At 51.7% G+C, this 21734-nt stretch overlaps 1 protein-coding gene across 8 annotated transcripts in view; it reads right to left on the bottom strand.

Moving 5' to 3' along the window:
* Nucleotides 1-21734, bottom strand: part of MPP7 (MAGUK p55 scaffold protein 7) — a 441047-nt gene that overhangs the window by 65496 nt on the left and 353817 nt on the right. For all 8 annotated transcript variants that reach the window (XM_050939089.1, XM_050939087.1, XM_050939088.1 and 5 more), the window contains 4 exons: nucleotides 19499-19584; nucleotides 17611-17685; nucleotides 16762-16958; nucleotides 16164-16228 (listed from right to left, as the gene is read on the bottom strand). In XM_050939089.1, the coding sequence (XP_050795046.1) occupies nucleotides 16164-16228; nucleotides 16762-16958; nucleotides 17611-17685; nucleotides 19499-19584 (423 nt within the window). The remainder of the gene's footprint in view (nucleotides 1-16163; nucleotides 16229-16761; nucleotides 16959-17610; nucleotides 17686-19498; nucleotides 19585-21734) is intronic.

Below are 21734 nucleotides of genomic sequence, written 5' to 3'. Positions count from 1 at the left end.
TTGAAGTCATTTTAGCTGCATCTATCATTCATCAAAGAGTGGTCCTGGCAACCATCTTATCTTCTTCCATGAGAGCCTAGAAACAAGCTCTGCCCTACTGCAGAAGCTTGTCAGCAAAGTCTGCACATTTTGAATAGCTCAGGAAATCATACTTAGCCATTAGTGGATGGTAATTGGCTATCCGGCACTGAAGGCTACCGGAAGAGAAGACCTTCCTTCGCAATAAGTTGAGATGGTTGCCCTCCTTATCAGTCAGGATAGTTTGAGAGTGTTGCTGCATATATCTGTGGCAGCCTGGATGATGAAAAAGTTAGGGACAGGATGAGTGAACAGAAATTCTGCCCCGCTGGCTTGGGACATAGTAAAGTTTCTCTGCCCTCTTAGGAGCAAGGGTATGGGAAGCTGGGACATGCCAGATGGCTCTAACTGGTTCCAGGATGGATTCATTAACAGGGAGCGCTATTCAGCTGAAACAAGGGAACTGGAGGATGTCCAGGAGCTTATATTGAAGATCCTGAACTTTTTCAAAAGAAATCTGGAGATGACCATAGCAACCACAATGGTTGCAGCAGAATCATCAGATTTGGTGGGTACTCCTCCTCCTCAATTGGATCAGCTCAGGTTGTCCCTCAGAAGGGAGGGATGGGACAACTCCTTAGCAGACTGGACCGACTCTTCGAGTCCTACAGCCCCAGTATGGCCAAGAGGACAGACTGAATAGGGGTTGCAGATGTCTCTATCGCATGGGGTGTCAAAGGCTCCAAGGCAGGTGATGAGGCAGAGGTTGGTCCCAAGCTGGTCCAGGCCTCCAGTCTGAGAGGGCATGTCTTGAAGAAGGAAATAAAGATTCATTCTCCCGAAGAAGAGAAAGCTGATTCCGGATCCAATGGCGGTGTCACTGGAGGGAAGTCATAACCTGAAGATGGAAAGGAAGATGGACTCCTCCCATAAGTCAGGGATCCAACAGAGCAGGAAAAAAACGGTTACCCACCTTTTAGTAACTGTTGTTCTTCGAGATGTGTTGTTCATGTCCATTCAAAGTAGGTGTGTGCGCGCCGCATGCATGCCAGCCGGAAGATTTTCCCCTAGCAGCATCTGTAGGGTCGGCCCGGGTGCCCCCTGGAGTGGCTCCACCACGGCGCCCTATAAAGGGGCCCGCCGACCCTCCAACCCCTCAGCTCCTTCTTGACGGCACTCTGACAGAGGGGCAGGAGGGTGGGTGTTGCAATGGACATGAACAACACATCTCGAAGAACAACAGTTACTAAAAGGTGGGTAACCGTTTTTTCTTCTTCGAGTGGTTGTTCATGTCCATTCAAAGTAGGTGACTCACAAGCCTAACCTTAGGAGGTGGGGTAGGAGATCACTGCAGACTGGAGCACTGCGCGACCAAAGGCTGCATCATCCCTAGCCTGGTGTGTGATGGCATAGTGAGACAAGAACGTGTGGATGGAGGACCATGTGGCCACTCTACAAATCTCCTGAGTTGGAACCTGAGCCAGGAACACCGCAGAGGAGGCCTGCACCCTAGTGGAGTTGGCCGTGACCGGAGGGACAGGGGTCTTAGCTATACGGTAGCATTCCCAGATGCAAGTTGCAATCCATGAAGAGATTCGCTGAGAGCAGACCGGGAGCCCCTTCATCCTTTCTGCCACTGCAACAAAGAGCTGGGTTGAGCGTCTGAATGGCTTGGTACGCTCTATGTAAAAGGCAAAGGCCCTGCAGACATCCAGGGAGTGTAGCCTCCACTCTTCGCTGGAGGCGTGTGGTTTCGGATAAAACACTGGGAGAAAGATATCTTGGCCCATGTGGAACTGTGGAACGACCTTGGGTAGGAAAGCCGGATGAGGTCTCAGCTGGACCTTGTTCTTGCAGAAGACTGTGTTAACACTCGAAGCTCCGACACCCGTCAGGCCGAGGTGATCGCCACCAAGAAGGCGGTCTTGTACGACAGGTACAGCAGGGAGCACGAAGCCAGAGGCTCAAAGGGAGGCCTCGAGAGGACGGAGAGGACCAGATTCAGGTCCCAAGCAAGGGTCAGCTGACACACATGCAGGAAGAGCCTGTCCATACCCTTGAGGAAATGCCCAACCAGCGGGTTCGCAAACACTGAGGTACTCCTCTCTCCCAGATGAAAGGCGGATATGGCCACCAAGTGAATGCTAATGGAGGAAAGGGAGAGGCCCAGTTGTCGTAGGTGAAGCAAATAGTCAAGGACAGCGGGAATTGGAACTCCCAGCGGGTCGTGACCCCTCTGACTCGACTAGATGGAGAAACGCTTCCATTTAGCCAGGTAGATGGCCCTAGTTGACTGTTTCCTGCTACCCAGCAGCTCCTGCCTGACCTCCTGGGAACACTACAATTCCACCAGGTTCAGCCATGGAGCATCCAGGCTGTGAGGTGAAGGGACTCGAGGTTCGGATGGCAGAGGGAGCCCCGGTCCTGTGTGATCAAGTCTGGGAACAGGGGCAGCGTCAGGGGGACCTGAACGGACATGTGCAGGAGTGACATGTACCAATGCTGGCGTGGCCACGCCGGAGCTATCAGGATTACCCTGGCACGATCCCTGCGAATCTTTAAAAGCACACTGTGTATCAGGGGAATCAGAGAGAAGGCACAGAGCAGGCCGTCCTCCCATGGCTGAAGGAAGACGTCTGACAGAGACCCCCAACTGCGGCCCAGAAGGGAGCAAAACCGTCGGCACTTCCTGTTTTCCCTGGAGGCAAACAGGTCTAGCCGCGGAAAGCCCCAAAGCTGGAAAATTGAGTGCACAACGTCCCATCGGAGGGACCACTCGTGATCCTGGAACGAGTGGCTGAGGGTGTCCGCCAACCCGTTCTGCTCCCTCGGAAGACAGAATGCCGTTAGGTGGGTGGCATTGTGCACGCAGAAATCTCACAGTGCGAGGGCTTCCCTGCAGAGGGGAGAGGAGCATGCACCCCCGTTTGTTGATATAAAAGACTGCCACAGTGCTGTCCGAAAGGACTGAAACACACCTGCCGGCCAGGTGGGACCAGAAGGTCAAACACGCCAGGTGGACCACTCTCAACTCCCTGACATTGATATGCAACTCGAGGTCCTCTGGCAACCACAAGCCCTGCGTCCTGAGAAGTCCCAGGTGCGCTCCCCAACCTCGATCCGAGGCGTCCATCACCAAGGAGAGGGAGGGCTGTAGGGCAGCAAAGGGACCGCCCATGCAGACTTCCCGCGGGGTGAGCCACCACTGAAGAGAGCATAGCACCAAGCGGGGAACGGACACCACAGAGTCCAGGGGGTCCCTGACCGGGCAATAAACTGTCGCCAACCAGGACTGCAGCAGGTGAAGCCGTAGTCTGGCGAGGACCACCACACAGGTGCATGCTGCCATGTGGCCCAACAGCTGGAGGCAAACTCACGCCGTGGTGACCGGGACGCGGTGCAGTCCGAGGATGAGCTCGGAAATTGCACGGAACCTGGACTCCGGCAGATAAGCTTTGGCGTGTGTGGAGTCCAGAATCGCTCCTATGAACTCTGTGCGTTGCACTGGAGACAGAATGGATTTGGCATTGTTCAAGAGGCGGCCCAGATCGAGAAAGGTCCACCTGATGAACAGCACCTGGGTCTCTAACTGCTCCATGGAGCATCCCTTTATGAGCCAGTCATCCAGATAGGGGAATACCTGGATGCCACGCCTGCGCAGGAAGGCCACCAAGACCGCCATGCAGTTCATGAAGACCCAGGGGGCAGCTGACAGGCCAAATGGGAGCACAGTGAACTGCAGATGGACACTGAACACGACGAACCTGAGGTACCGGCGGTGCTGTGAAATTATAGGTGTCCTTTAAGTCGAGGGCGGCATACCAATCTCCTGGATCCAGGGAGGGGATGATCGAGGACAGGGAGACCATGCGGAACTTGAGTTTTCGCACAAACTTGTTCAGCCGCCGCAAGTCTAGGATGGGTCTCAAGCCCTCTTTTGCCTTTGGTATGAGGAAGTACCAGGAGTAGAAGCCTAAGCCCCTGAGCTCCCGCGAGACTTCCTCCACCGCCCCTGCCTCCGTGAGGGACTTCACTTCTTGAACCGAAGTTGCTCGTGAGAAGGATCCCTGAAGAGGGACGGGGAGGGGGTTGGTGGGGCGGGAGAGAGGAAAACTGGATAGAATATCCCCTCTCTACTGTGCAGAAAACCTATTTGTCTGACGTAATTCTGGACCAGGCACGGTACAAGTGGGACAGACGTGACCCAAAGATAGGGGTGGAAGGATCCAGAGTCTTGATTGGTAGGTCGTCATCGACCGTACCATCAAATAGGGGGTCTAGGCCCAGATGGTGGTCTCGATTGGCCAGATGCCTGGCCGGATGGGTGACGTTGATGACGCCTCCTGCCATTCCTACCCCGCATGCACCCCAGCTCCTGGCGAGCCTGTGGCTGGTGTGGGTGAGGGGCCGCCTGCGGCCTAAATTGTCTGCGCTGGGTAGCGGAGGTATGCAAGCCCAGCGAGCGAAGTGTGGTCCTCAAGTCCTTTAAACTATGGAGACATTTGTCCATTTTCTCTGAAAACAACGTCTGCCCTTCGAAGGGGAGGTCTTGGATCGTCTGCTGGACCTCATAGGGCAGGCCCAAGACCTGGAGCCAGGCGCCCCGTCGCATGACCAAGCCCGTGACCAGGGCGCACGAGGCTGAGTCCGCCGCATCTAAGGTGGCCTGGAGGGAGGCTCGAGAGATCAGTTTGCCTTCCTCCACTAGGGCCGAAAATTCTGATCTCGAATCCTGGGGAAGGAGCTCCGCGAACTTCAACATGGCCAAACGTGTTGTGGCCATATCGGCTTACTATTGCCTGTTGATTGGCAATACGGAGTTGGAGTCCCCCCGTGGAGTACACCTTACTGCCAAAGAGCTCAAGTCTTTTTGCATCTCTGCTCTTTGGCGTTGACCCCTGGAACCCTTGACACTCCCGCTGGTTAGCTGCATCTACTACCAGCGAGTCCGGGGGAGGGTAGGTGTACAGGTGTTCGTGCCCTTTAGAGGGGACGAAGTAGCGCCGCTCCGTTCTCTTGGCAGTAGGGGCCAATGAGGCTGGTGTCTGCCATAGGGTGCAGGACGTATCTGCTATCGTCTATCAGCAGAAGGGCCATCCTGGATGGCCCTGAGGGGGCCAGGATGTCCACTACAGGGTCCGCAGCTTGGATTGCAAGGCTCTGAGCTGCTCGCCGGAGCAGTTGTTGGAAGATTTGGGTGTCCTCCAGGGCCGGTGCTGCAGCCGTGCCCGAGACCGCTTCGTCCGGGGAGGAAGACGAGGAAATTACATGGAGTGGCCCTTCCTCCGGTGCATGTGGCCCCTCGGGGTCCTGCAGCACATGGTATTGAGATAGTGGTGCCAGTTCCAAGTACAAATGCGGCACCGTGGCCAGTACCAGGGTCGCCAGTGAGCGACTTGGCATATCATGCGGTGCCGATGGAGCCCGAACTAAAGCCGCTGCCCGTGTTGCTGCCCGGTTAGGGGGTGCTGAACTTGACGAAGGCACACCTCTGCCCGACAACGGTGCCGGTGGGGGAGGCTGCTGTGCCAGAGCCACCAACGTCGAGGACACCGAAGCCGATCGTGACCAAGGGCCAAACGCCTGGCCTACCGACTGATGGTAGGCCCAGGGAGTCCAAAACGGCCACTGCGAGGGCGGCTGCCATTGTTGCTGCCACTGCGGGTAACCCTGGTGGCTCGCCCCCGACATCGATCTCCTGCTCCGCGACTTGCTGGAGTGATAGGAGTCTGCCTCTGAGTCTGAGGTCTCTGAGTATGAAGACCTGGAGGGAGCAGCGCCCGGCGCTGAAGGTGAGCGGTGCCGAGGCGGCGGGGAGCCTCTCCTCTGGTCTGGTGCCGCCTTTGCAGCTCGGTGCGGGGAGGGAGGCGATAGCATGGCTGGCTTGCCTCTAGATTGTACTGGTGGGCAAACCACAGTAGGCAACTCCCTACGATGCGGGGAGGTCGGTGCTGGGAGACCCATCAGGTCTGACGCCACCTCGAACGCCTTCGGCGTCAATGGGGGGCATATGTCTCCGCTGAGGCCCAGAGAATTGGGCTGGTCCGGACTCGACCGCCCTCTCTGCAGTGTGGGAGTCGACGGAACCTCGGGGAGCTGTAGCCCAGCCTGTCCACTTAGCCCCACTGGCGGAGTCGGCCTCGGGTCTTGGTGGGGAGACCGATCCCTCACCGGCTTCTTTCTCTTGGCGGGCATCGGTGAAGGTGAGCAGTGCCGCATTGAGGCCGACTTCCTATGATCTGACTCCGCCCGGTGCCGGGTCTTGGATGACTTGGGCTGGGCCCTAAGTCCTCATGCCGATGCCGGTACACTCTGCATCAAGGACGACATGCTGGGGCCTGCCTCGGCTGGCTCTGGGTCCGAGGGTGGTTGCAGGGCCGCCTCCATCAGGAAGACTCTAAGTCTTTGAGCCCTGTCCTTAAGAGTTCACGGGCAGAAGCCTCTACAGATAGAGCATCGGTCCTTTTGGTGGCTCTCTCCGAGGCACCTCAAGCATGCAGAGTGCAGGTCACTCTTAGGCATGAATTTCCCGCAGTCCTTGCAGAGTTTGAACCCGGGGGACCTGGGCATGCCCCAGTGGGCGACGAAGACTGTGTGGGGGGGGAACCCCCCAACTACGAAAACTATATACAAAGATCTATCTAACTAACTAACTATCTATATAACTGGATACATGAACTAAACGGTACGGATTGGACATTGCCAGATTGCTATGCAAGAGAAGTTCCAGCTAGCTGTCACCGGCGGTAAGAAGGAACTGAGGAGGTGGAGGGTCGGCGGGCCCCTTTATAGGGCGCCGTGGTGGCGCCACTCCAGCGGGCGCCCAGACCAACCCTACGGATGCTGCTAGGGGAAAATCTTCCGGCTGGCGTGCACGCGGCACGCACACACCTACTTTGAATGGACATGAACAACCACTCGAAGAGCAACAACTGTTCTGGGACAGCGAAGATGCCCTCAAAAGGAGCTTGGTCTCGGCACTTAATGGAATATGAGGGATCCTGTCTGCCAAACCGATGGAACTGCAGTAGGCACAGTCTGTATCACATCCCTGGAAAACAAAGTTGGTAGCTTGGGTAGCCAAGGCTCTCAACGATTGCTTTTTGTCAGTACTGACAAATTTGGAGGTTTGTGCTTCAGAGGTACCAAAGTCCCCACTGCTGCTGAATTGGTGCTGATAGAGCCCTAGACTTATGGGTTTTCCTGTCATGCTCCTGAGACTTAGTCTTGGGCAGAGCTTAAAGACTTGCTCATTTTAGGCAGGGCTGAGCCCAATTTCTGTGAAGTGGATTTAGTTTCATACTTATGAGAACACTTCCTGCTCTCCTGTCAAGATCCCATGAGCTATCTGTTGGGGGCAGACTCCCTCACTCCTAAGTCAGATCTCGCAGCAGGAGATACACTCCTTGCTGAGTAAGGCCAATATAGGGGAGGGGAGGGGGGCTAAATCCCTGGACTGGAAATCATTGCAGCTTTATGGCATTATCCTTTAGGTGCTTCCTAAGGCAAACTTCCCACCCTTCCTGAGTATGACAGGGGAACAAATAGCAGATATTGCACCTTGCTGCAATTTGGGCTTCCCCAAGACAGTAAAAGCAGCATTGGTAGTTGTCGCTGCTCGAGAAGGACCATGGGCAGGAAAGCACAAATTTTGAAGCCCAGAGTTCTGGACACAGCCCAGTACCCAAAACAGAGTACAGGGTGGGAGGCACTCTCCAGGTCAGGGAGTCTAACTAACTATAAAACACGAAAACTATCCGATAAACCTTTAAACTCTAAAAACTTTGAAAACTATTTACCGATATATTTGCTCACAGATAAAGTAACAAAGCTTGGGACCCTGGAGGTTCCAATCTGGACTATGCAGCAGTGAGAAGGAACTGGAGAGGCGGTCAGCCCTCCCTGCTCTTAATCTCCTTTTCAGAGGCACAAGGTGAACAAGGGCGCATGTGTGGACAGTGGACATCGCTTTCAAAATTCTCCGGCTCTGGGCACATGGAGCACATACGCACCTACAGTGGAATACACTTAGGGACAAGCACTCGAAGAATCATTATGAAGAATCAGGAACAGTGCTTCTAAACTCTTCCCACCTTCCTGATGGTCACCAGTAAGGCCTCCTTAATTAACAACCAGAAAAGAGAAACAAACTATAGACTTGAAGGGGATGAGGAAGAAAGTTCTGCAAAAACAAACGAGCCTTCAGACTGGGACCACTTTCTGCTGTCTACCTGAAATATTTCTGGCTGACCTCATGAATTGATTAACCACATTGGGAAAACCTTTCAATGGGACCCCTGCTGGCATCCCTAAAGCAGATATCTGTCTCCTCAGGGTTTCATAGGTTGTGCCTTACTCAAAGTCTTCCTGGGAAAATTCCTATACTAGAAGAGGGCAAACATCTACCTGCCATCTTTTATTCCTGAACCAGAAATGGAACTTTCCCCAAGTGTCGGGTTAGGTTCTGTTTGTCTAAGCTGTATTTGATGTTAGGTTTGTGGACATTACCCTATTGGTCTGAGAGTTTCTGGTGAATTAGGGATCTCTCTTCAAAAACCAATCCTTTAACAAATGGAGTGTTTTTCTATTTAGGGTGAGGAGTCCCTGGAGAATATGTGAGACACCAGAGCTGAGCCAGAAGGCTGAGGATCAGATCAAGGGGAAGGCATTTCTCAGACTGGTCCAATTAGTAATTTTAAGTATCACGAACAGCAGCGTCAACTTGGCACAATCAAAGCTGCTCCATCTGATCTGAGTTGCCTCAGAACCCAAGGAATCAGAACAAAAGGGGGATGACATATTAGAAGCTTCTGTCCCCACTCCTAACCTATGGCAAAAACAAAATGGCACCCTCCTTTAGTAACAGATGCAAAACCTGGGACTTGTGATATTCTTGGTTGTTGTGAACAGATCTGATGTTGGTGTCCACCAGTATTTACTGGCTTTAAAGCACACTTTAAAGCAACTCCCATTCCCCTGCAAACAGAAAAGACGGTTACTCACCTTTGTAACTGTTGTTCTTCGAGATGTGTTGCTCATATCCATTCCAGTTAGGTGTGCGCGCCGCACGTGCATGCTCATCGGAAGATTTTTACCCTAGCAACTCCGGTGGGTCGGCAGGTCGCCCCCTGGAGTGGCGCCACCATGGCGCTGGATATATACCCCTGCCGACCCGACCGCTCCTCAGTTCCTTCTTGCCGGCTACTCAGACAGTGGGGAAGGAGGGCGGGTTTGGAATGGATATGTGCAACACATCTCGAAGAACAACAGTTACAAAGATGAGTAACTGTCTTTTCTTCTTCGAGTGATTGCTCATATCCATTCCAGTTAGGTGATTCCCAAACCTTACCTAGGCGGTGGGGTCGTAGTGAGATGTTGCAGAGTGCAACACGGTGGAGCTGAAGGCTGCGTCATCCCTAGACTGCTGAACCAGGGCATAGTGGGAGGCAAAGGTGTGGACCGAGGACCAGGTCGCTGCACAACAGATTTCATGAATGGGCACGTGAGCGAGGAAAGCAGTCGATGAGGTCTGAGCCCTGGTGGAGTGCGCAGTCATGTGGCCCGAGGGAATTTGAGCCAAGTCGTAACAGGCGCAGATGCATGATGTTACCCAGGAGGAAATCCGCTGCGAGGAGACAGGTAGCTCCCTGATGCACTCAGCCACCGCGACAAAGAGTTGGGGGGTTCTGCGGAATGGCTTAGTTCGCTCGATATAAAAAGCGAGCGCTCTACGGACGTCTAGGGAGTGTAGCTGCTGCTCCCTGTGAGACAAATGCGGTTTTGGGAAGAAGACAGGGAGGAAGATCTCCTGGTGAACATGGAAGGCCGATAACACTTTGGGGAGAAAGGCCAGATGTGGTCGTAATTGCACCTTGTCCCTGTGGAACATAGTATACGGGGGATCCACCGTGAGGGTCCGAAGCTCCGAGACCCGTCTCGCGGACGGGATGGCCACCAGGAGCGCGGTTTTCCAGGAGAGGTATAGAAGGGAGCAAGTTGCTAACGGTTCGAAAGGAGGGGACATGAGTCTGGCAAGAACCAGGTTAAGGTCCCATGTAGGGGCAGGGCGGTGTACTTGAGGGTAGAGGTGCTCTAGGCCCTTAAGGAACCTAGACACCATCGGATGAGAAAACACCGAGCGGCCATTCTCCCCTGGGTGGAAGGTAGAGATGGCCGCCAAATGGACCCTCAGAGATGATACCGCCAGGCCCTGTTGTTTGAGGGACCACAGGTAATACAAGATGTTGGAAATGGAGACCTCGGTGGGAAGGAAGTTCCGCTCCATGCACCAGCACGCAAAACGCTTCCACTCGGCCAAATATGTCGCTCTAGTGGAAGGCTTCCTGCTACCCAGGAGCACCTGTTGCACTGGGGTGGAGCAACGCAGCTCAGACTGGGTCAGCCACGCAGGAGCCATGCCATAAGGTGGAACGACTGAAGGTCCGGGTGATGGAGCTTACTGTGGTCCTGGGTGATCAGATCCAGGTGAAGAGGCAGGGGAACAGGGTCAGCTATGGATAGGTCTAGTAACATGGTGTACCAGTGCTGCTGAGGCCACGCTGGAGCTACCATGATCAAGCGGGCTTTGTCCCTACATGCTTTCAGTAGGACCTTGTGGACGAGCGGAAATGATGGAAAGGCGTAGAGCAGGTGCGTCGTCCACAGCACAAGGAAGGCGTCCGCCACTGAACCCGGTGAGAGGCCTTGAAAGGAGCAGAACGTCTGGCATTTCCTGTTCCCGCAAGATGCAAAGAGGTCCATCCGGGGAAACCCCCACTTCCGGAAGAGCGAAAGAGCAACGTCCGGGCGAAGGGACCATTCGTGGGAAAGGAAAGACCTGCTGAGGCAATCTGCCAGTGTGCTCCGGACTCCTGGGAGAAAGGACGCAGTGAGGTGTATAGAATGGGCTATGCAGAAGTCCCATAGTTGTAAGGTCTCTTGACATAGGGGTGAAGATCTCGTGCCGCCCTGCTTGTTTATATAGTGCATGGCTGTTGTGTTGTCGGTGAATATGGACACACAACGGCCCTGTAAGTGTTGTTGGAATGTCTGACAAGCGAGGCGGACCACTCTCAGCTCCCGCACGTTGATGTGGAGGTCCAGCTCGTGAGATGACCAAAGGCCTTGGGTGCGTAGGTGCCCGAGGTAGGCCCCCCAACCAAGGGATGATGCATCTGTTGTCAGGGACGCTGAGGGTTGGGGCGGATGGAACGGGACCCCGCACACACCATGGAGGGATCCAGCCACCACTGGAAGGAGTTTAGGACGGTCGAGGGAATGGTGCAGACCACGTCCATAGGATCCCTGGCTGGACGGTATTGTGAGTTGAGCCAGGACTGGAGGGGCCGTAGGCGCAGTCTTGCGTAGTTCGTTACAAACGTGCAGGCTGCCATGTGGCCCAAGAGAGTGAGGCAAGTGCGTACCGAAGTCAGCGGCACCGCTTGCAGCCTCTGGATGATGGCTGTCATAGTCTGGAACCGTGACAGTGGTAGACAGGCTTTGGCCAGAGTCGAGTCCAGGGTGGCACCAATAAACTCTATCCTCTGAGTGGGGATTAGAGTCGATTTTTCCACATTGATCATTAAACCTAGATGTAGGAAAAGGTTCTTGACAATGCAGATGTGACTGAGGACCCGCATCTCGGAGGTCCTGCGGATAAGCCAGTCGTCTAGATACGGAAAGACATGTATCCGACTGCGGCGAAGGTGGGCGGCGACTACAGCCATACATTTGGTGAATACTCTTGGGGCTGTAGAGAGGCCGAACGGGAGGATCGAGAACTGGAAATGTTGCCGGTTGACCACGAACCGGAGGAACCTCCTGTGAGGTGAGAAGATGGCTGTGTGGAAGTAGGCATCTTGCATGTCAAGGGCGGCATATCAGTCTCCAGGATCCAGGGATGGGATAATGGTCCCCAGGGATACCATACGGAACTTCAACTTTACCATGTATTTGTTGAGTTCCCGCAGATCGAGGATTGATCTGAGACCTCCCTTCGCCCTGGGGATTAGGAAGTAGCAGGAATAAAACCTCTTGCCCCGCTCGTGCTCCGGTACCTCCTCTATGGCTCCTTTGGCGAGGAGCGTTTGCACCTCCTGTAGGAGGAGTTGCTCGTGAGAGGGGTCCCTGAAGAGGGACGAGGGAGGGGGTGGAAGGGGGGGGTGAAATAAATTGTAGGTGGTATCCAAGTTCCAACGTGCATAGGACCCAACGATCTGATGTTAGCTGGGACCACGCAGGGAGGAAAAAGGAAAGCCGGTTGGAAAAGGGCGGGGATGGATCCTTTAAAGAAACTGGTACAACGCCCTCGGGCGCACCTTCAAAAGGAAGGTTTTGGCCAGCAGGAAGGCTTGGAGGAGCTTTGGTTCTGACCCCCTTGGTTGCCTGATTGCCTTCGGCGGCCGTTTCTGCCTCGCCGTCTGGTGAAGTTTTGTCTCTGCTGGGGTTCAGGGTAAGGGTCGTGCTGTTGGGGTCGGAAGGACCTGCGCTGAGTTACCGGTGTGTGCATCCCTAACGAGCGCATAATGACCCTGTTGTCTTTTAGGCTTTGCAGCCTAGGGTCAGTTGTGTCTGAAAACAGCCCTTGGCCCTCAAATGGAAGGTCCTGAATAGTCTGCTGGAGCTCCAGGGGGAGGCCAGAGACCTGCAGCCATGAGATACGGCGCATAGTCACGCCAGAGGCCAGAGTCCTGGCGGCTGAGTCCGCAGCGTCCAGGGAAGTCTGGAGGGAAGTTCTCGCGACCTTTTTCCCTTCATCGAGTATCGCCGAGAACTCCTGTCGTGCATCCTGTGGAAGCAACTCCTTGAATTTGTCCGTTGCCGCCCAGGTGTTGTAGCAGTAGCGGCTAAGGAGGGCTTGCTGATTGGACACGCGGAGTTGGAGGGCCCCTGCAGAGTAGACCTTTCGCCCGAGCAAGTTCATATGCCTTGCGTCCTTTGATTTCGGGGCTGGGGCCTGCTGGCCATGGCGCTCCCTCTCGTTGACCGACTGGATGATGAGGGAGCAAGGAGGGGGGTGGACATACAGGTATTCATAACCCTTGGAGGGCACCATGTATTTGCGCTCTACTCCTCGCGCAGTGAGCGGAACAGAAGCTGGAGACTGCCAGATCGTAGTGGCGTTGGCTTGTATGGTCTTAATGAATGGGAGGGCCACTCTAGTGGGGGCATCCGATCACAGAATGTCCACCACTGGGTCTTGAATCTCCGGGACCTCCTCGGCCTGCAAGTTCATGTTCTGTGCAACACGCCTGAGGAGGTCCTGGTGGACCCTGAGGTCAAGCGGAGGCAGGCTGGCAGATGAGGTTCCAGCTACAGACTCGTCAGGGGAGGATGAAGAGGAGAGACCTGGAACGATCGGGTCGGACGAGGGCTCCGCCTGGTGGACCGTGTCTGTCTCCCTGGGGAGCTCGGAGTCCTGAGGCTGGGTCAACCCTTCCTCCATAGGAGGAGGAGGAGGACGGGTAATCGTGGCCTCCGGCACCCTATGTTCTGAGGCATTTGAGCACGATGGATCTGATTGAGGGCTTTGGGCCTGATGGTACGCCCAAGGCGTCCAGAATCCCCACTGCTGCGGTCCATGATCTTGAGGCTGGAGCTCATGGAACAAGGCAGCAGGCACGTCAGTGTCGGGGGCGTATGCACTGTCCGCCTGAGAAGACACGGACGGGTGTCGGGACGGCCATGGAGGAGCTGAACGAGGCTGGTATGAGTCTCTCGCTCCCGTCGCTGGCGACCTCCTCGGTGCCAGGGATAGGTACCGGGAATCATATTGGTGCCGAGACTGAGACTGGGACCTGCAACCAGCGTGGTGCCTGGAGGTCGACCTGGATCTCGAACGTCTGTGGCAAGACCGGCTGCGAGAGTCTCGGTGCCGGGAGCGGTGCCGAGAGTACTGGGAGGGAGAGGTGGATCTGCGCTGCGAGTACGACCGATATCGCCTCTGTGAGCGGTGACGGGACTGCGAGCGGCGTCGAGATCGGGACCGTCCATGAGACCTTGAACGGTGCCGGGACCTGGATCGAGATCGGTGCCGGCTCGTCGATTCCAGCGAAGGAGGTCTCATAGCGGCAGGCTTGCCTCTAGAACATAGAACCCACACCGGCGGTGCCGGGGGTTGAGGCAGGGCAGACTCAGTCATTGCAATCAGGTCCCTGGCCGAGGAGAATGTCTCCGGCGTGGAGGGGACAGTCAGCTCGACCATGGGTCTCACCAGGGAGCTCTCCAGGACCGGACTCCACAGCCCTCTCGGGACCGGAGTCGACGGTACCACAGTCGTCGGTGCCACGGCAGGAGTAGGTGCCAGGCAATCCAAACGAGTCTGCGCCGAAGGTGTGGAGGAAGCTGACGGCCTTCGGTCAGGTCCCTGTGCTGGAGAAGGCCGGCGCCGAGGTGTCTTGGAGGAGCCGGCGCGCTCCGGTGCTGGAGGAGTGCTGTCAGCGCTCGGTGCCGAGGACGGAGGGTTAAGAGTTGCCTCCATAAGGAGAGTCTTTAAACGAAAGTGCCTGTGGCTCTGGTGTTACAGATCTCACAGACGCAGGTCTGGGCATCAGAATTCAGCTTGCATGCGGCCATGGTAAGTCATTGTCTTTCGGCTTCTCCAGCCTTCATATACACAGTGCCCTCTGATGCTTCTTTCCTGTTAACATGCAGCAGCGGAAGCCAACCTCCCCATCCAATTCTCTAGGATGATTGCTTTACCCCTCCCCCCACCGAATGGCTGGTATCATGGAAGATCACTGCTAATCACCCCCCTTTCTGCCCCCACCGCGTGGCTGGTAGCTGGGACGATTCCTGCTAGCCAAACGCAAAAAAGCTTAGCACTATCCTTCCTCCCCTCCCCCGGCTTGGCTACGTGCAAGGAAGGATTTCTTTTAAGCAACAGCCCAGTAGGAAAATGGCCATCTCTGTCCCCTTAATTAAATTCCTGAATTTCAACCAGGTTACCATGAATGATATCACTCTCCTGAGGATAACACAGCGAGATAAAGAACGGATGTTTCTTGAATGCCAGCAACCACCGGGACCATACACAGCTATGCTTTGTCATGCAATGATACTCGATTACTTGCTACATGCATGGCGTGGTAAAGTGTCCTACCATGGTGGACGGAACAAGGCTGCCTTGCCTAGAAACCTTCTGAAAAGGCTTTTGGAGTACCTCCAGGAGCACTTCATGGAGATGTCCCTGGAGGATTTCCGCTCCATCCCCAGACATGTTAACAAACTTTTCCAATAACTTTACTGGCTGCGAATGCATCCTAAGACCTCATGGCAAATCAATCATTAAAAAACGCTTGCTTTTAAATCATGTTTTATATTTACAAAGGTACACTCACCAGAGGTCGCTTCCATGGCTTCACTGTCTGGGCCAGTGGCTTGGGAGGGCTGGGAGGATAATTCTGTCTGAGTCACAAAAAGCTCCTGGCTGTTGGGGCTAACGGAGTGCTGTGTGCTCGCTGCAAGGTCGTCCTCCTCTTCCTCCTCCTCCTCCTCCTCCTCCTCTTCCCCCTCAGCAGAATCCTCAGCCATGGTTGAGATTACAACCCCCACCTCGGAATCCATGGACAGGGGTGGGGTAGTGGTGGTGCAGCCCCCTAAAATTGCATGCAGCTCAGTGTAGAAGCGGCATGTTTTCGGCCCTGACCCGGACCTTCCGTTTGCTGCTTTGGTTTTCTGGTAGACTTGTCTGAGCTCCTTAACTTTCACTCTGCACTGCACTGAATCCCTGGTGTGTCCTTTGGCCATCATAGCCTCTCGTCGGGGAGGAGTACAGAAACCGATGTAAAGAGCCCTTTATATCGATATAAAGGGCCTCGTAGTGTGGATGGGTGCGGCGTTAAAACGGTTTAACGCTGCTAAAATTGGTTTAAACGCGTAGTGTAGACCAGGCCTAAGTCTAAGGGTTGGGCCCTGAATATTTTAATAAGTCAGCAAGTTGAGAGCAATTGTAGTTTGAACTGTAGGAACAAATCATAATAATTACAGTTTTCATATTATATATATATGCTTTTCTTTTTGAGATAATGTGATTCAGGAGCTATTGTATCCTGGAGTAGTACACCCTCTTGACTGGGCTGAAAGAAATGTTGTTCTAAGGTTAGAGATCAAAGAGCATGATTTCTATTCCAGTTTAACAGACTTACATGATTTTCTGTTGGAAATTTTCAGTTGCTGCATATGTACTTCTGGTCTTTTCAATGCAAATCTCCTATAATATTGGAGGGGATAAAGAGAGAGAGAGAAAGAAAAAGACACAAACTCCTCAGTTTTCAGTGCGAGTTTGGGATTAATAAACACTAAGCATCATGAAACTATTGTAAAATATCCTGAAAGATTTTTTTTAAGTTAACCCAAAACAATACAATCTATTCAAGTGCTATTAAATCCCAGTGTCTTAAATTTTGTAAGCTCTCCAAAAACTGCTGCAGCTCTTTTTCCTGAATAGTACATCAATGTGGCTACATATATTGAAGTGCTATTTTCCATATGGCTTTTCTTCCAAACTGGATCAGCACTATCCCATCAGTCATTATTCATTCCAGCCAGACAAGAAGGGAAATCAAAACTATTTGGACAAGGAGATTCTAAGTTCAGTTATTTTACCACAATGCAAGGTTTCAAAGTTGATCATAACCTTGTAATCCACAAGCACTTGTATGACAACCATGCTGATCTAAAGGCTTTGCAAAGCAAAGTATTCGTATATGAAGAAAAATGAAACTATGTACCACAGTAGCTTACCTCTCCTGGAAATGTTTTGAAGGGATCAAGCCTGCTCTGGGATTGGAATCACTTTCATGTCTAGCCTGCCACCAGGTTGCATCATCTTGGCTCATGATCTGAAGGATATCTCCTTTTCTGAAAGAAAGCCCAGCTTCTTTACAAGGAATTGCTTTATCCTCAGTAGGATCATAGTCAAATAGGGCTTTCATAAACATCTGGAAGAAAACATTTTATTTAAGATTAAAAATATCCTTAAATACAAACCATAGGTTTATCCCATTTTTATTTGCATTTACTGCAAAGAACTCTAAACTAAATTATGCAATGTTATAAAAATTTATTGCTGTAAAATGTTTACGTGGAAGTCTACAGTAGGAATGTTTTAGTCTGTGTAACTTGAAGCCAGTGTCCAGTGAACATAAAGACTAAAATGGCCTGCTCCCAGAGGAAAATGAGACCTGGGATTTTACTGGTGGACTTCACGACTGTAAGGAGAAGTGGAGATGCACAATTTTAATGGACTGAGGTACTCCCTTGGTAACTTTCTCTTCCCCCACTCACATGCGTGGAGGTAGAGAGGATTCAGAAGTGAGCTGAGTTCTAGAGGTGGGCCTAGTCAAGTCTACCCAAAGTCATTGGTTATATGGTGTGAGTCCTCTAACCCTGCACTGGGATCCATTTAAATGCCTGGTATGTGAGGGGGTGGCTGTATAGCATCCCTCTCCATTGATGACTTAGTAAAGTTTCATCCTGCTGCTTAAATCCAGCCCTGTGTCTGTCTTCCTATGCCACGTCCTGATAAAATGTTTATATGCAGTGTAAGAGTCACTGCAACAGTCATATGAAACATTCTTAATTAGGGCTTACCTTGCCTTCTATTGTGGGTGTTTCCTCTTTGATACTAGGTATAATTTTAAACGTAATTGCTCCTTGAGACTGAACCTGATTAATATTTTGAACAGAAAACAAATTGAGAATTACTTTCTCAAAATTTTAAACAATACAGTGAGTCTAAACGCAAACAAGAGGGACACCAAATTAATGCAGAGATAGTCAAAATGCAGCCCATATATGACCCCTGGAGTTCTATAATGCCACAATATGGAGCTGTGAACTGTGAAGATCACAGGTTCTGGTTTGCTATGCTTCATTTTGATCTGTGTACCACTGCTCACAGTAAAGATGCAAGCTGAGAAGCTGGGACCTGCAGTTTCAGAGGCTGCTGTTCCATATTAAAGATGAGGGAAAAGGCAATTTTTCAGTTTTATGTACATCAGGTACAGCCCCAAGTCTCCTGGCAAAGTTTGGAACACTCCAACTAACATTATACCATTCAAAAAATGACAAACATTCAAACAGGTTTGTGCCACAACTGTAGCATAAAACTGTTTTTCTCGGAATTTATTCTTTTGGCAAGTTAAAAAGACCAGAACAAGGAACACATTTTTGAACAGACTGTGTTCTAAAAGAGAGGGGGAAAAAAAGGAAGTCTTCAAACAAGTTAACCATTATCAACCACCTCATCCACTCCTCTCTCCCTATGCTCTATTTAAAGTGTGTGTCTGGCTGAATTTTACTTATAAACCACAATACAGTCCCACTGCCTGCCTGACATTTTGCTATTGAAAGAAGTGCTAATTAGTTGTAGACTCTGCTATTGCTGCATGCAGACTATTCCATAAAAACTAGCACAATGCAACAGATAGCCAACGATTCAAGCAAAATGGAAACAGGTCTAAGTGAGACATACTTCTGCCTGCAAGCCTGCAATCCAAAAGTTTACTGTTTGACAAAACAGCAGCCAAGTCCTTATTTCACCAGCATCGGGACTGGAAACAGTAATACAGTTAACCATTGAAAATGGCTCTAACTAGCTTCTGATGTTTATATTGTACTTCAGTAAGGTAAATGGGGGAACTGCTCATACCTTTGCTATTGCGTTTCTGGAGATTGCTTTTTTACAAATATTAATTTTGCAGGAAAATACATTTCGATGGGGAATACAAAACCATAGAGCAGGCATAGAATACCATTGGGAAGGTCAAGATGTGAAGTTAATCATGTTGGCTATTGAGACAAACATTTAAAGCAAGACAGTCAATTTAATGAGGCATCCACACATGTACTTGGTAGCAAAGACTACTACAACAGTAAGACTCAGCAATACATTTTTTCAAAAAGAATATTCCTGAAAATAGATTAAGTTATGAAGGGTGTGATATTTTTCCAAACTTACAAGTTTGTATGGCTATTAGCAACGGTGTAGTTTAGAGAAGCACAAGCTAGGAAAGCACAACAACATTAGTACAATTCATACTCATCAAGTAACACTTCATATTAAGGTTCCATTTATAAATACTTTACAAAAGGTTAATATATAAATAATAGATATTAAAAAGAAATAGCTAATCAGTTGTTACAAATTTAGAGTCCAGCAGATCGATGTTTCTATATCCACAGTTTAACAACTACCTGTATCACTTCTCTGATGTGCACATAACTACCTATAACACAAACTACTTAGATCTGTAACATGCTTATCTGTAACATTTATTCACCCTTTATAAATGAAATGTTAATATAAAAAAATACAACCCATCATCAAGGCCCAGGGAGAGACAGGGATGCAAATGACAGTACAGGGAAAAAACAGCACTGATATACTTTTTAAAAATAGGCACCTCTGAAATGGCAAACCTAATTACTTTTTCTAATTTTTTTTCTAAACAGGTTTTAAAATGTGTTTGTTACTTACCAAAATTTGTATTATTTCTTCAGGTTTTTTATCATCTACAGGAATCCCATTGACTTCCCTAAGTTCATCACCAATGTGAATAAGACCTATGCATTGAGAAATATTTATTTTGTTGTCGAATGGTTGCGTTTAATTGAAAAGGTGCACAGTCAGCATTAAGTCCTTCTACTTTTTTTTTTATGTTTATCCCTTCTAAACTAGGCACTGATGTCTGCATCTTTCCTCCAGATACTGTAGAAACATGAATACATAGTGAACATTACTGTACCCAATATCATCATGAATAATCTAGAGAGATTTGGTAGATTGGTCATTTCTCTTCCTTCCCTCTAAAAGTTAACAGTGTATCTCCAATATTCCCAGTAGTTCAGATACTGGCATTAGAAATGTGGTATACTTATTTTCTTTCAGCTTGTATTGTTTTCCTTTTGCTACCCAGAGTAGAGTGACCACGTGTCTGGTTTTTGACTGGAACATCCAGTCGAAAAGGGACCCTGGCGGCTCTGGTCAGCACCACCGACAGGATCATTAAAAGTCTGGTTAGTGGTGCTGCGGAGCCAAGGCAGGCTAGTCCCTACCTGTCCTGGGGCACCGGGCTGTGCCCTGGAAGTGGCCAGCAGGTCCAGCTTCTAGGAGGGGGGGGCATGGGGCTCCACATGCTATCCCCGCTCCGAGCACCAGCTCCACACTCCTGGCCAATGGGAGCTGAGGGGGGGCTACAGAGGAAGAGATGTGATTGTGGGTGAGAGCAGTGCCACGGAGCCTCCTGCCCCACCCCCAGGAGTCGGACCTGCTGGCTGCTTCCAGGGCACAGCATGGAGCCAGCACAGGCAGGCACCTGCCTTATCGTTGCTGACTGGAAGCCACCCAGGGTAAGACTGCACTCCAACCCCGAGCCCCAACCCCAGTCCTGATCGCCCCCCAACCCCTCATCCGCAGCCCCACCCCAGAGCCCTCACTCCCACCCCTGCCTCAACCCGCAGCCTGCTCCTGCACTCCGAATCCCTTGGCCCATGTCCCAGTCTGGAACTCCCACGTGCACCCCAAACCCCTCATTCCTGGCCCCCAGCCCAGAGCCTCACCCTTCCCACAGCCCAACCCCCTGCCTCAACCCACAACCCCCTCCCACATTCCAAATCTCTCGGCCTGACCCACCAGCCCAGAGCCCCCTCCTACACCCTGAACCCCTCATTTCTGGCCCCACCTCAGAGCCTGCCCCCCATTTAGAGTCCTCACCCCATCCCACACCCCAACCCAGTAAAAGTGAGTGAGGGTGAGGGACAGCGAGCAACCAAGGGAGGAGGAAATGTACTGGGCGGGGTCTCAGGGAAGGGGCGGGGCTAGGGTGTTTGGTTTTGTGCCAATAGAAAGTTGGCAACCCTAAGCCACAGTGAGTGCTAATTTATGGTCCAATTCTGCAAGGTGCTGAGCACCATCAATGTGAGTCAATGACATGTTGCAAAACTGATCATATAGCAACTTTTTCTGAATTACTAAGTTACAATTGTAGCAGAGTTATTCAAAGTTCCAAACACTTTTTAAATACTTCAAAAATCATTACAATAAACCAGTGGTTTTCAAACTGTGGGTTGCGACCCAGTACTGGGTTGCGGAATGTAAAGTACTGGGTCACGGTGGTTATGGTCAGCACTGCCGACCGAGCTGTCAAAAGTACCGTCTGCAGTGTTGTCCAGCTAAAGCAGGTTAGTCTCTACCTGTTCCAACAACGCGCTGTCCCCTCGGAAGCAGCCAGCAGTAGGTCCGGCTCCTAGGTGGGGGAGCCATGGGGCTCCGTGTGCTGCCCCTGCCCTGAGCACTGGCTCCGCACTCCCATTTGCTAGGAAATGGCGACTGGAAGCGGAGGAGGGGAGTGCCTGCGGGCAAGAGCCTAGGACCTGTGAGAAGCCTGCCTCTGCACCCTTGCTGATGACCCAGAGCCGCCGGAGCTAAGACTGTGCCCCAATCCCCTGCCCCAGCCCTGAGCCCCCCCATAAACCTGAAGCTCCTTTCTGCACCTCAAACCCTTCTTCCCTGGCCCCACCCCAGAGCCTGCACCCCTAGCCCAAATCCCTGACCCCCTCCCGTATCCCAACCCTCGGCCCCAGCCCTGAACCCCTCCCACATCCCAAACCCTTCCTACCCAGCTCCACTGGGTCATGGGCATCAATAATTTTTTTCAACTGGGTTGCCAGAAAATAAGTTTGAAACACTGCACTAAACAACTACTGACAGAAAG

This window comes from Gopherus flavomarginatus, chromosome 2, assembly GCF_025201925.1.
Source record: "Gopherus flavomarginatus isolate rGopFla2 chromosome 2, rGopFla2.mat.asm, whole genome shotgun sequence".
In the NCBI taxonomy this organism is placed as follows: Eukaryota; Metazoa; Chordata; order Testudines; family Testudinidae; genus Gopherus; species Gopherus flavomarginatus.
This window is presented reverse-complemented; position numbering and strand designations above follow the sequence as displayed.